General features: G+C 41.3%; 1 protein-coding gene across 20 annotated transcripts in view; it reads left to right on the top strand.

Annotated features, from left to right (window-relative positions):
* LOC119481177 (adhesion G protein-coupled receptor L3-like) overlaps nucleotides 1–13,655 on the top strand; it is a 234,267-nt gene that overhangs the window by 74,756 nt on the left and 145,856 nt on the right. For all 20 annotated transcript variants that reach the window (XM_037757857.1, XM_037757869.1, XM_037757866.1 and 17 more), the window contains exon 4: nucleotides 13,134–13,347. In XM_037757857.1, coding sequence (XP_037613785.1) covers nucleotides 13,134–13,347 — 214 coding nt within the window. The remainder of the gene's footprint in view (nucleotides 1–13,133; nucleotides 13,348–13,655) is intronic.

Below are 13,655 nucleotides of genomic sequence, written 5' to 3'. Positions count from 1 at the left end.
CCAAGAATACACAAGCACTCGGAAAAAAAACGTGCACGCAAGGTCAAAGTTGAACCGAGAAGTCTGTAAACAGTGGTGGATAGTTGCAACAGACAGTTTGGGTCATAGTTTTAACTGTTCCTTTGTTTTCTCTTTCAAATAAGATTGACTCACCTGACAAGTTTGTTTAAAACCTGTATGAGCCTCTGAACTCGCGTGGTTGTTACACCGTTGGACTTCTTTTTGCAACGTTGCCATATTTCTTGGATTTCAGCACTGAATTTAGTGATAAGAAAGTTACTATTACTGATAAAAAATAAAAAACAAAAACAAAACTATTCTTTAAGTTCCTGCAGTGCTTAAGGAAGTGTAGAGACCGACCTGATAGATGATTGATTAAGTGTCCTGCATCACTAGATCACAGAAAAAACAAGATTACATTGTGACTAATCTAATCTACAGATCCATACATTTCAAATATTTAAATTTTGTGTTATTGTGTGAGAGATATAGGGTACTCTGTCTTAGTCACCACATATTGAGATAAGATAAGAGATAATATACATGTGTGTGTGTTGCTTCTGTTCTGTCTGGTCATCTGTTGAATATCTCCCCCACCCCTCCCCATTCTTGACATAGGCTATTCCAATCTGAGATGGAGAATGCTATAGTGAAGATGTCTTTTTTTAGGAGGTTGGGGGTAAAGGGCAGGAGCCATAACTTTCACAGACATCCCCCTGTGCCTGAGACCCTACAAAAGACCAACTGTGTCAAATGAGAAAAATTGCAGGTGCACATTCCCCAGTGGTGCACTCCCTCTTGCCTCCCACACACATACAGTATTAAGGCATGCAAGCACACACACACACACACACACACACACACTGCCTCCGTGATCACTGCCCCTCATTTGGTGGCGGGTGGGGAAGGAGGAGGGGGGTTAGAAGGAGATCCTTTTTCACTGTGATAATGCTCTCCTTTCTCTGCCACGAGATGGACTGAGGAAAGGGGCTGAAACTGGAGAGGCAGAGTGAGCGATGTCATTCCGCAGCAAGCAACGGCATCAAACAAAATGGCATGCCATTTTTATAGGCCCGCTGCAGATGTTTCTCGGCTGTATGTCCGCACTGTGCATAATACAATGGTGGGTATTTTGTATTGGGGTCACGGTGAAGATCATGGGGGCCACCATTTAACTGGGAGGTCGGGATTTAACCCCTAGCGCCCATTTAATTTTCCATGTCGCAAATGAGTAAAATGTAGTCCATGTACATTATACACACAGTGCAACTTTTAAAGGAACAGTGTGTAACATTTCAGGGGATCTGTTAGCAGAAATGGAATATAATATTCATAACTATGTGTATAATCACCTGAAACTAAGAATTGTTATGTTTTTGTTAGCTTAGAATGAGCCATTCATATCGACACAGAGAGCGGGTCCTCTTCACAGAGTCCGCCATGTTGATCCGCCATGTTTCTACAGTTACACCGAACGGAAAAAACAAACACTGGCTCTAGTGAGAGCCTTTTGTTGCCTGAAGGCCACCATACTTCTCCAACATGCTTTTGAAACTGCCGTCTGATTTCCGCCGCTCCTAAAGTAGTGTTACGACAGGTTGGCCTTACCACGGTTTTGCTCTCAGCGGCTCACGTTACCGCAGTCTTGGAAAGGGAGGAGTGAATGGAGGGGTACTCAGTTGGTTGCAATCTGCAACCACACCACTAGATGTCACAAATTCCTACACACTGTCCCTTTAAAATCATGTTAAAGTTATAAAGTGGTCCTGATAGCTTCAGATCCTGCTCATAATTATCAACTTTAACCCAGATGACTGTTTCTATTTCCATATTTGCCTGCAGCTAACTGCATTGCATTTCCTGTTAACATAACCAAAAGTAATGGTTCCCAACCTTTTTACCACATGACCCTTTAAAATGAAGCAGTGCGACTTTCTGTGACACCTTGCACATGTCAGTGAGTTATGAAAAACAGATTGTTCCATTTTGTGTGGCCGGAGGAGATAAAAATACCCCAAAAAACAAAAAATCAGATACTTTTTGTTTTTGTATTTTAAAGTGTTTTATTTTCTTATCCTGTTAATAATCTCACAACCCTCCAAATGTATCTTGCAACCCCTTGAAGGGCTCTCTACCCCCAGGTTGGCCACCACTGACATAAGGCATGATGGGAAACGTAGTGCTGAAATTATCCACAAATGCAAACAAGTGAAACCAGACTAAGCCAAATAATGAACTATTTCCCAGTCTCAGTTCTTAAGTCCATGCCACTCTGAAGCAATTTCACATTCACAAAACATTTCCCAGAACATGTATAGTCCCACTCACATGCCAAATGCTAATATTTATTAGTAGCCTAACCTATCTTGAAAATGACCGCCATGCCTAATAACTATTGCATGTTTTTGCTATGTCAAAATCCTACGAGTAAAGAGAGTGCAAACCAAGCCTAGTATCCAAAGGGTTAAAGCAAAATGATCCAACTCACTAGATGACCATTTGACTGAAGTTTCAGACACATGTTTAAGAAGAACAGGCAAAGCTTTGCAGCAGTCTTAAACTAATGCAAACAACCACTGAAGTTTCTCAGTAACAGATTTGCCAAATAAATTAGCTGTTTCTTGGAGGTGCCAGCCTGTCTCCATGTGTTATTGTATCACGCATTACAGCTCTACACCTGCTTGTGTGAAACCATGTGTGGCATGTTTTTGCCTAAAATCTCGCATTCCTTCCTATTTCATGCTTCTCATGCTCGTTGTCGGATTCCAATAAGAGAGTTGCGGCCATACGATTTGATGCGTGTACATGTTGCTTCATACATATGCGGCGCTCATTATCTCCACACGCTAACCCCATATCGGATACCTGTCATGTCGAAGACAGAAAAAAAACAGACGATCAAAGGAGATCATCATAGCTGGGTGTCTCAGATGTAGCGTAGCCACCCAGGCTAATTTAAGCAGCACTGCCTTGATTGCATACACGTGGAATGCGATTATTTCTCACTCTGTGGGCGGTAGAGGAATCTCTTATTTCTCACATTTACTTCCATATCCAACACTAGGTTTTTGTCTCCAGCAACCTTTTTTTAACAGCTTTCTTTCGTTGCAACCTTTTTATCTCACTTTTGCCTGTTAATTTTCCTTTCTCCACAAATCCACCTTAACAACAATGTCACCAACACACTCCATTCCCTCTTTACTGTTTTGTTTGCTTCAACTTCTTGAGTGGCGGCACGCCAAAGTTAACCATTTAGCTTTTCTACAAGCTCATACAATTATCTCCTTAGCCACTGTGACCCTACTGATAGGGACCTCCTTGAGATGTTCAGTATGGGGCCACTGAAATGGCCTATGAAGTGGCTTGTACTATCCCATAGGACAGGTTTGGAGAGGATTGACGTAAGATTGAATCAGTGGTACACCTTGCAAGTGATGTTGTAGCTCAGGGAAGAGGAGGTGATGCACAGCAAGCAGGTGGCCTAATTTAAAAAATTGTCATCCTTGAACGGTGTTATGCATAGGTATATACGCCAGAAAGCAATATACCCTAGGGAGTCACACCCCCGACCCAATGCATAATGTATTAAAGTGGGCAAATGCACATACAAACACATGTGTAAGAATGACAAACCACAAGGGAGGCAACAGAAAGAAAAAAAAGCAGCAGCTTGCCGTTAAGTACAGAAACAGACAACCCTTAATCTGCTGATGCCACCCGGCACATCAGATTGCACCACCCTTTTGCTTCTTACAGTATATAGGGCAAACCCCCGCACCCAACCCCCAACCACTTCCCCACTTCATCTCACTGTTATCTATACTCATTCACATACCTTTTGAATTATACCTTTCAGGGTTTTCTTGTGTGAGTGTACAGCTTAAACTAGTTTGATCATCCACTGGGCGTGTGTGTGGAAATATCTGCAACAACACTCATGAGTCCATGTGTCGTCAATGTACATTCTGTGTGTATACAATATGTGTGAAAATTGTTTTTAGCCAGTGCTTGATATTATGCTCCAAAGAAATAATTTCAGAAATACGAAGTAATATCTTCGTTAACCTAAAAAACATAACAGATTCTTATGCGTGAAATCACATTTTTAATTTAAATTATTTCTTGTTCTTCATTATGTAAGTAAACATTACAGCGCTGAGCTTTAATTGGTATTAATTCATGCTTTTTGCCCCTCGGATATTACACTGCAGTAAAAAATTCCACTTGCAGGAGTATGGTGAAAGGGAATTGGCTTGGGTTCATTTCCACATGTGCTCTGCCGCAGAAAACAAATCACTACAATGTAATTCATAGAGTTCGGTGCGTGTGCGAGGATACTTTTGATAAAATAGAATGCAAACAAGGACGCTGCGAAACAGAGCTTCAATTTCCTGTTTTTCTCTTCAAATGGAGAGAACTTGAAAAATGTTCATCCTTACTAGTTCCCACACAACTGAATTCCAAACGAGGTGAAATTTTTCATACGGCCTTCACGGGAAACGGAAAAGGAAATTTCATCTCAAGATTTCATCAACAACCAATATGCTGTTTTATGTAAATTATGTTACTATCTTTCCCATACTCTCTGCTTTTATCAAGTTGAAAAATACATTTGTTTGTGCATGTACAATTGATGTGGTGTGTTGTCGACTGATTGGGGTCATCTCAGATGAAGTCCTTTTCTTTTTTATCGCCATGATCAGCAGAAACACACATCGCATTGTACCAAAGCAGAACGTTATGAACAGTTTGGTTGTGATGCCGGTAACCCGGTGGCCAGTATGTTAGCGCTGGAGTTCAGCTCTATTTGTGCTCACTATTGCACTATTAATACTACCATAATGAGGAAAGCCCCTGGGATCCATTCAGACAGCAATATTGCCTGGTTTCCTATTCATTACAAGAGAAAGCATTTTCTAGGTGTTCTCGGTTTGTGCTGTATCCCGAGTGAAAGGAGGCTTGTACAACACTGTGGGTTGCTATGGCAATAAATGAAGTGCAGTCAAGTGTTCACATAAGTGGCGTTTCCTAAAGTGAAGAAAGAGATATAGAGGTATACTTTACATCAGACAGTGCCATGTGTATGGTGACCTGCCAGACAGCAACTAACTGAATAGATCATATTTTCAAAATTGATTGAAAAAATGAAGCAAAAGCAGAACTCACTTAGAACTCCCACTGGTTTAAAATACATGCTGCCTTCAGTTTGAGCAGCGAGTCTTTTAATACCGTTTTTGTTGGCCATGGTTACAAGCAAACTAGTCAAATATTACTTTTAGCAGTTTTACAAAAAACAGATTACTCACAAATTGCTCATTAGAGTAAGTACCAAAGTAAAATGCAGAATAAAGACAAGTACATTTATTCAAGTACGGTTCTTTTTTTAAATACTTGTACTTGGGTATTTATATTTTCTGCTACTTTCTACTTCTACTACCACTACATTTCAGATGAAAAATATCCATGACATTTATTAAACAGCTGTAGTTAGTAGTGATATTTACAGTAAGATCAATAATTTACATACATCATCAACTAAAATGTTATAAACAAAACGTGATGCCTTGTTATAGATTGAAATACCCAACAGTATTTATGAGTTGAATTTGCTTCACTTCAAAAAGCTACAACATTAAAATGCTGCTTACATGTTGATGTATCAGTAATGATATAGCATAACCTGTACATTTTGCTGGTAGTATGTTTTCACTTCTACCTAGGCAAAATTGTGAATGCTGAACTAAAGTGGTCACCTTGGTTGAATATGATGTTGAGTTACCACCCTTTAAAGTATATTAGTTTTTATATACTATACGTGAACAGTGCAAAAAATACAACAATAATGCAAAGCTAACTGGAATATTGTTTTTTATACCATGTTCTGGGTGAATACATGATTGTGATTGGCTCCAGGGTGTCCATTAAGTAAGGGATAATGCCTGACGAGGTGTCCGTTATGAGGAATTAATGGGCGACGCGGAGGAAGGAACCGCGTTTTCAACTGTACACAATGTTATTGACTTTAAATCTTAACGTTAGCTTTCTGGCTGAGCCAAAGGGTTCTACGAGCTGAACAGATTAGACGAATCTCCTGTTGCCACGTCGTAACTAAGGTTTGTCCTGTTTACAGGAGTAGTGAACAACGTTTCCTTGCTTAGAAAACCTTATTGGATGGTAACGATTGTTCCAGGTATTAGCAAACCCTCAGGTCGTTGCCAGGGAAACGTATGGCTCGTGAAAAACTTTAGATTTTGTTTGCAAAACGCATGAAAATATAAATTAATGGTCTTCATTTTGTTTTTCCTTTGGCAAAAGACCATGGTATGGACGGAATAATGTCTTTCGAGGTGTCCATAATCGGGAATTAATGGACTTCACGGACGGTCCCTGCCTCCCCGTCGTCCATTAATTCCTGATAAAGAACACCTTGTCAAGTATTATCCCTTAAATATAGGAAAAAAATAATATCGGCCATGTTACATTTTGGATTTTTCAAGGTGATCCTTCAGTTGGAGACTGGTATAAAGAGGTGTTTTAGAATAGTACCTTTGGAAAAAATTCACCTAGCCTTACATGGAAATATGTAGCTGTAGAAGTACCTGCAATTTAACATCCAAATAGCTCCCTCAGGATGTTTCAGAAAGTGTGCATGTTTTTTTCATATTGATTGCCTGGCCTCTGCGCTCCAGAGTTTTCCTTGTCTGAACGTCGAGCAACCTCCGTTTCCTGGGAGGTTCAGATTAGGGAGGTTGCACCGCAGCTCTCAGTTCACAATGCTAAACTTAGCCAAAGCTCTCGCCTCCAGTGTGCTGTTAGGCAGTTCCATCTGATGATGTGTGGCAAAAGAAGAGTGAGGGGAAAGACCTCTTTCCCCTCGCACAAGACGAAAATCAGCCTGTTGTTTCTTTTCTTTGACCCCAATTACAATCAGGGCACGTGTTACTATAGGGGCAGGTTGAGTCATGCCTGCTCTGGGAGTTCTGTGTGTGTGTGTGTGTGTGTGTCTCCTATGTGTATGTGTGACAGGGATTGTGTTCATTTTAGCCTAGGAGGCACCGTACAGTAGGTGGGGGCCAAGGTGCATTAGTCTTGGCTGAGATGTTCCCTTGAGTGATGCCTGCACATGTGGGTGGGTTACAGGAAGGAGGGAGACGAAGCGGGAGGAGGGAGAAAGCAATGAAAGGAAAGGAAATAGCAAAACGATGTCAGACATGACGGGAGCTGAACAAAGCCCAGCTCGCTGTCAGGAGCCACCGCCGCGGCAGCTGCCAGCTCTGCAGACCCACCTCCGGCTTGGACCACCTGATAAAACGGCCCTTCGCTGATATAGGAAGCAGGACACACATCTCTGATCTGTTTACATTTAGGGAAGGAAAATAGGGAAATTACCAACATTTGTTCAGAATTAGCTAATAACAGGAAGTTTTAAATATGATTTATACATTTTAAATTTACACTAATTGTTTAGCAGACCCCGATTGCTTATTTTATTATTATTATATTTTATTTATTCTTATTTTTATTCTTATTTTCCTTTCCCGACATTTGATTTGTTATATAAGTTATTATATTTTTATACTGTGAAATATATTTTTAAATATTTTTTAAACAAGAGTTCCATTTAAATCTGATAAATTTCAAAACAATTCATCTAATCCAAAATAAATAAATAAATAAAATTCAAACTACTTGAACAACACTGAGACGATCACTGGTTTCTCCTAAGCTGGAGTGGATTTGACCTAAGAAACTAATGTTGTAATTTGCACACCAAAGTGGTTTTGAACATAAGACCTTGATGGAAGACTTGCCTCCCATTTCCTTTTTTTTTTTTTTTTTTTACTTGCCACGGCTATGCACTTAATGAATTGAAGTAGTGATTAATTAAATGAAAGTGCTTGCTGGATGGAAAGACACTTCACCCCTGTGTTCTGAGTATGTGAATCAAGCCTTTATGGAGTGATGGCAAGGTACTTGTATTTGTTACTTGTGTGTACGCAAACATGAGGTTACTGTCTAGTGGGAGTATATCACAGGGGGGGAAGGAAAGTTGCTGTGCTCTGCAGATTCCCCTCAATCTACCAACCAATTTATTAACTTTCGCAGTTATTAACTTTCATGCTGTCAATAGGTTGTTACGGTAGGAAAGAAAAAAGCAATACGCTGCTGCTCTGTAATGACTGCTGCCTTTTCGATTCCATCAGGTAGATTGTTCCATGCAGCTTCTCCTAAAAAATCAACATGCGGCGGCTAATCCAGTGTGGTGCAGTAGTTTATTATGACTGCGCTGTATCTGGTCCTGCCTCCGAGCTAATTTGTTAACACTGAGGAGTTAATTTCCCTCCAGGCATCATGGGCAGTTTGACTGACGGTTTCAAACTGGCATTTGCATGTTGCCGCCCGGCAAAAAAAAAAAAAAAAAAAAAAAACCCACCATCAGTCTTTCCCCTCAGCTGGAATTTGCAAGTGCGGGGTGTGTTGCCAATTAATGTGTTCAAATGTGTGTCAGCGAACGCGAGTGGAAGCAAAACAAATGGCTCGTTCATTCGCCGTGTTGGATGGATATCTGGGTCCTGTCATAATGAGTAATGCTAATTGTGCTTTGCAGCATCATTGGTCAAAGTGTCAAAAGCCATCAAGTCGATTTGAGAAGTTTGTCACGATCGTTCCCGCGGTCAGTTCATGAATTCATCATTACAGAGGTGCTATCTATCTGTCATCCGGCTGCACGTTTCAATAAAATGGCTTATTTAGTCTCATTTTTTTAAGCTGCGAAAGTATTTTAGAAGTTGTCTGACTACCTTGGCAATGCAAGTGAAGAGTGATTGCACCAATTTCGGGCCTCAAATTCTTCCTGTGAAGCACAAACGTTGTGTTATTGATGCTTTTTCTCTTAAATGCTCTATCTGCAGAGTTCTTTGACAGTTCAGTTCCTGGATAATTTTGCATTCCGCGCAAAAGCCTCTGAGATTTCGCTTGCCTTAGGCCATATGTAAACGTAATTTACTTGGGAGAACAATTTGCCTGAACTGTTTCTCACTTCAAGATAAATAATCCCTCATGCATTATTGAAAATGCTATACTTTTTTTTTTTCTGAGTTGCAATTCAAAGTAGTCTCGCAAATGACTTTTTTTCCCCCCTAGAAAATGTCATTTGTTGCAAAGTAGGAAGTGGGTGTGACAGGCTGCTATTGGTCTAATCAAATAACGGTATCCAGATTCATGCACTAATTAATCACCCGCTCTGGGGGCCGGACCCATCCAGCCATTCTCTGTAGAAAAAGAGACATTTGATCTGTTGAATCAGCTCTCTTGCCATCTCCTCCTCTCTCTTCCATCTATCTTACATTAATGCAATGAAGTCAGAGTTCATTTGAATGCAACTCCCCCTCTCGCACACACACACACATAAAGTTTTCAGTTTGTATCATCTGCTGCAGAGCCTCTTTTTAAAGAATAAAATATTACACCCTCGCATATTAAAAGCCTAAACATTTTTTTTCTCCTTTACTAGGAACATATTCGGCACTTTGCCAGACTTTCCAGCTGCATAATTGCAGGGAGCATTATTATTTATTGGGAAATTATCCGTTGTGTCTGAGCTCACGCACTTGAGCTGAAGCCTGAAAGCGATCTAAAACCATGTCGTTGAGAGCTGTCACACATCCCCGACATCTGTTTATCCGAGTGATGAAGGCTCATTTAGACTGGCTCATTGTAATACTGTGCGGTGGTTGACCTTAACTCCTTCTCCGCGACACGTTTTCTTGGGAGATGAAATGAAAATACAAGCCCCCTTAGGCCCCTGTTTTGTTACTAATGATGACTTTTAAATGTCATTCTTACTCGGCGCCGTCTGCACTTCAATGCCCGGTGGTTCGCAGAAGGTAATGTGTCACTGACCCAAGAATAAGCTCTGCTTTTTAACAGCAAAAAAATGTCTCCCTTCTTACTTACCATCACTATTAGCAGAACCCACAATCAAAACTCCAAAGCGTTTCCCCCTTCGGAGTGATTTTTAAAAGCTCTGCGGGGGAGCGACATTTTCCAAATGACCATTTTTCTCTCCGACCTTTCTCTTGCCCTTTTTGGTGAGTAATTGCATTTTTTTAAATATTCATTTGTGTGTTATGTCATTTGCAAGCGTCATGATTAAGAAACACTGAAAGTAATGGAAGTATCCAGCGTGACCCTGACAGTTTGCTTTCCCCCAGACTACTACTTCTTTTTTTCCCCACATTTTCTGCAGTGCTCTTGTCAGAGGAATTATCCAGGGAGGATCTACAGTGGAGAAAAAAGAGATACGCTCTGCATATGAATACTCCTCTAAAGTTGGAAAAGGGGGGGGGGGGGGAGATAAAGTGAATAGAACATAGACCTAAGATAAGAGAATGCACTTTCAATAAGACTATTTCGATTTTCGATAGCTCCGTCAGCGGTGTGTACAGGTAGACAGCGATACGTGCGAGCGGGGCAGGACGCTGGCTCTGGCACCCGAGGAATATGAGCCCTATCAATCACCGCCTCCGGGCACAAATGTAATTACACTACAGTTGTTGACTAGGCGGGTAATCCGAGACACCACTGGCATGCATTTACTTGCTTACATTAGGGGATTGCTGGTGCCCATGTTGTCGGCGTCATGCTCGCTACTCTCTGATGTTTTTTTAATGCTTCTTTTGGGGAAGCTGGCATGAAATGAGCTCCTCGCCTTTTCAGGGTTATAAGGCTTAGAAGAATTATTCACAGAGAGAAATCATAGAGATCAAATTAGTCAAGATTCATAATATAATATTGCATAATAAAACCCATTTAACAGGGCTTTTTGTCTTTTTTTCCCCTACACTTTTGATGGCAGCTCTCCAAAAAAAAAGCAATCACACACAAAAAGAATGAAGATCAATAAACAAAGCAACATTAGTCTTTTTTCATTCAGAGTCAATGACTCTTTTGTCACTCATCTAAATTCACCTGCCTAAGTGAACCTATGTTATCCTTTCTCTCTGTGGTTGTCACTTTCAAAGAAGTTTGGCGTGATCCAGATCAGTACTTTTCAGGGGGGCGGAATACATCTCCCCATTAAGAGGAGGATAATTGATGGCTTTCATCACCAGAATGAATACAATTATTCCAATTTGTGATGTTTCCATGGCAAGTGCGCTTTTAATGTGTTGGGGTGTGAATGATCTCGGAGACAAAATGAAGTGACACGATAATGAGGGGCTTCTTTTGTTGTTTCACCTCACCGCATAGTCTTTGTGTTTTTCTCTTACGTTTCTGGTTTATTTTTAGTGATAGGATTAGAAGTGGTACCTGGATGACATTTGAAGAAGTGAAAATGGCAGATTGTATAAGGTAGAACATTCATGTCTAGAAGGAAACCTGCAAATAGCAAAAAAAACCTGTATAGCAAAAATACAAAAACTCTTGCGAGACTTGCTGCCTGATGACCTATCCTGACCTTAACTATTCAAGGTCAATGCTTAGCCTCAACCATCTTGCGAGAAAAGTTGTGGGTTACTTTCTGGAAACAACCCCGGTAAAACAGTAAAGCTGAGAGCTGTAAAACCAAAACAATGAGCTGAAAGATGCTAAAATGCTTTGTAAAGGGGGAGGAGAATTTTTCATACATTATTTGTGTGCTTTTATTCCACATAGAGTAAGTCGTGTCAACACTGCACTTATACTTAGCTGTTTTGCGAGTATTTAAATGCCATATGAGTCAACACCATGCCGAACAAAGTTAAATGGAACTTCTGTCGGAAAATAGTCATTATCACAGCTTCCAGAGGAAACATGAGCAATTTTTACCTTCACCTGAATGACAACCATGTCACACAATATAATGATTGCATAGCTGAGAAAAAAAAGGAAGTATTTCTCACTTAACTAAGACACAGGCGGAGCGGTTTATTACTAGCATTTGCCATAAATATGCTCTTCAAATCTATTTGTAATATGTGCGACAAAATGATTTCGACTCGAGGCTGTTTCATTTATTGTTACCGAGGTAAATGTGACAATTCATCACGTATTGATTTCAGGTGATATCGCCCTATTTTCACATGTGGAAACACTGTGCCTTTCTCTTTCTCTTTTGTCCGTCCGTCCTCCCTGATGAATGCCTGCGCTGCACGTCGCCTAACCGTTGGCTGTCGCGGCTCAGACGCTTGTCTGAAAGGATGTTTATAAAAAACAATCTATAACCGCCACAGTCCTCCTACAGTCACTCAGGCCAATGTTTACGTTTCTCACTCATTTCTTATTCTCGCTGTAAACACAGAAACTCCTCCAGTCTGTTGTGCACATGCTCGGCTCGTGCGCGAGTGTGAGCCTCCGCAGACGTGCGTGGGCGTGCGTGCGCCTGTGTCAAGGAGAGGGAAAAACAACAACCTCCGAACCGCCGCCGCCGCCGCTCGCTCCCATCGGCCCTCCTGGCCATTTTCGGCTCTGCGGTAAACAGCAGATTTTTTTTTGCCAAACACACTCTCGGCTTTGGCTTGAGGCTGCGAGCACCTTTTGACCCTCTGCCTCCTGCCCGTGCGTGCTTAAATGAAGTGCATTGTATCACCTTAAAAGACAAAGAATGAAGCAGCCTCTATGATTTCTAGATTCTAGTCTAGAGGGAAATTGTAACAATTTACATGAGACGCGCTCTGCTCCCGGTTTCTTTGTCTCTGTGTTTCTGTCTGTGTCTAATTTCTCAGTTGAATGCCCATGTAATGAATGTTTATTTCCTCACAGCCAAACGCACACACCGTGTCTATTTCCTTATGTTTGATCTGTGTCAATCTCGCGCTCTCTCTTTCCACAACTCCTGGCCTCTCGAGGGCCCCTGTGGTATGGCTCATTCTCTCACTCCAAACAGCGAGCGTCCTGTCCGCCCACACTCTCTAGACCAGGGTGGACAACCTCTTCTCCGTGTCGGACCTTTTGATTGGAGGTCCTCCCATCTGTTCTTGTATTTTCCTGTAGGAATATATAAATTTTCTTTTATTCAGGGTCTCAGCCAACTCTAACTCCAGGATGAAGTTGTTTTCACACTTAAGTGCAGAGATCCTTTAAGTGGAGAAGTAAAGGAATCCGAATAACTCATACTTACATCTTTCTGTTTCTTTCTTCCCCCTCTGCAGCCTTCAGTCGAGCACCCATCCCCATGGCGGTGGTGAGGAGGGAGCTGTCATGCGAGAGCTACCCCATCGAGCTGCGCTGCCCGGGCACGGACGTCATCATGATCGAGAGCGCCAACTACGGCCGCACCGATGACAAGATCTGCGACGCGGACCCAGCGCAGATGGAGAACACGCGGTGTTACCTGCCAGACGCGTACAAGATCATGTCACAAAGGTAAGGACACATTTGTATTCATTATTTTTGACAGATTTGCATGAATTTTGGTAAATGGGCTTAACCTGGAAATGTCATGTTTTCATGCTGGATGCTGTTCAGGGACAGAGGGCTTAAATCCTAAATAACCAACACTGTGTGCTTGTTGAAGTAAAGGTAAAAAAAAACATTTACTATGAATGCTCATAGGCTACAGAGGTATGCTCCAGATAGTAACCCATCACGGAAGTTCAAGGCAAATCATCTTCTTTCCACAAATGCATCCGAAAATGGATTTATCAGGATATCCACTGATCCTTAAAGGACCA

Source organism: Sebastes umbrosus, chromosome 22 (assembly GCF_015220745.1).
Source record: "Sebastes umbrosus isolate fSebUmb1 chromosome 22, fSebUmb1.pri, whole genome shotgun sequence".
Classification (NCBI taxonomy): Eukaryota; Metazoa; Chordata; class Actinopteri; order Perciformes; family Sebastidae; genus Sebastes; species Sebastes umbrosus.
Note: the sequence above shows the minus strand (reverse complement) of the source record. Positions and strands in the feature narration are given on the sequence as shown.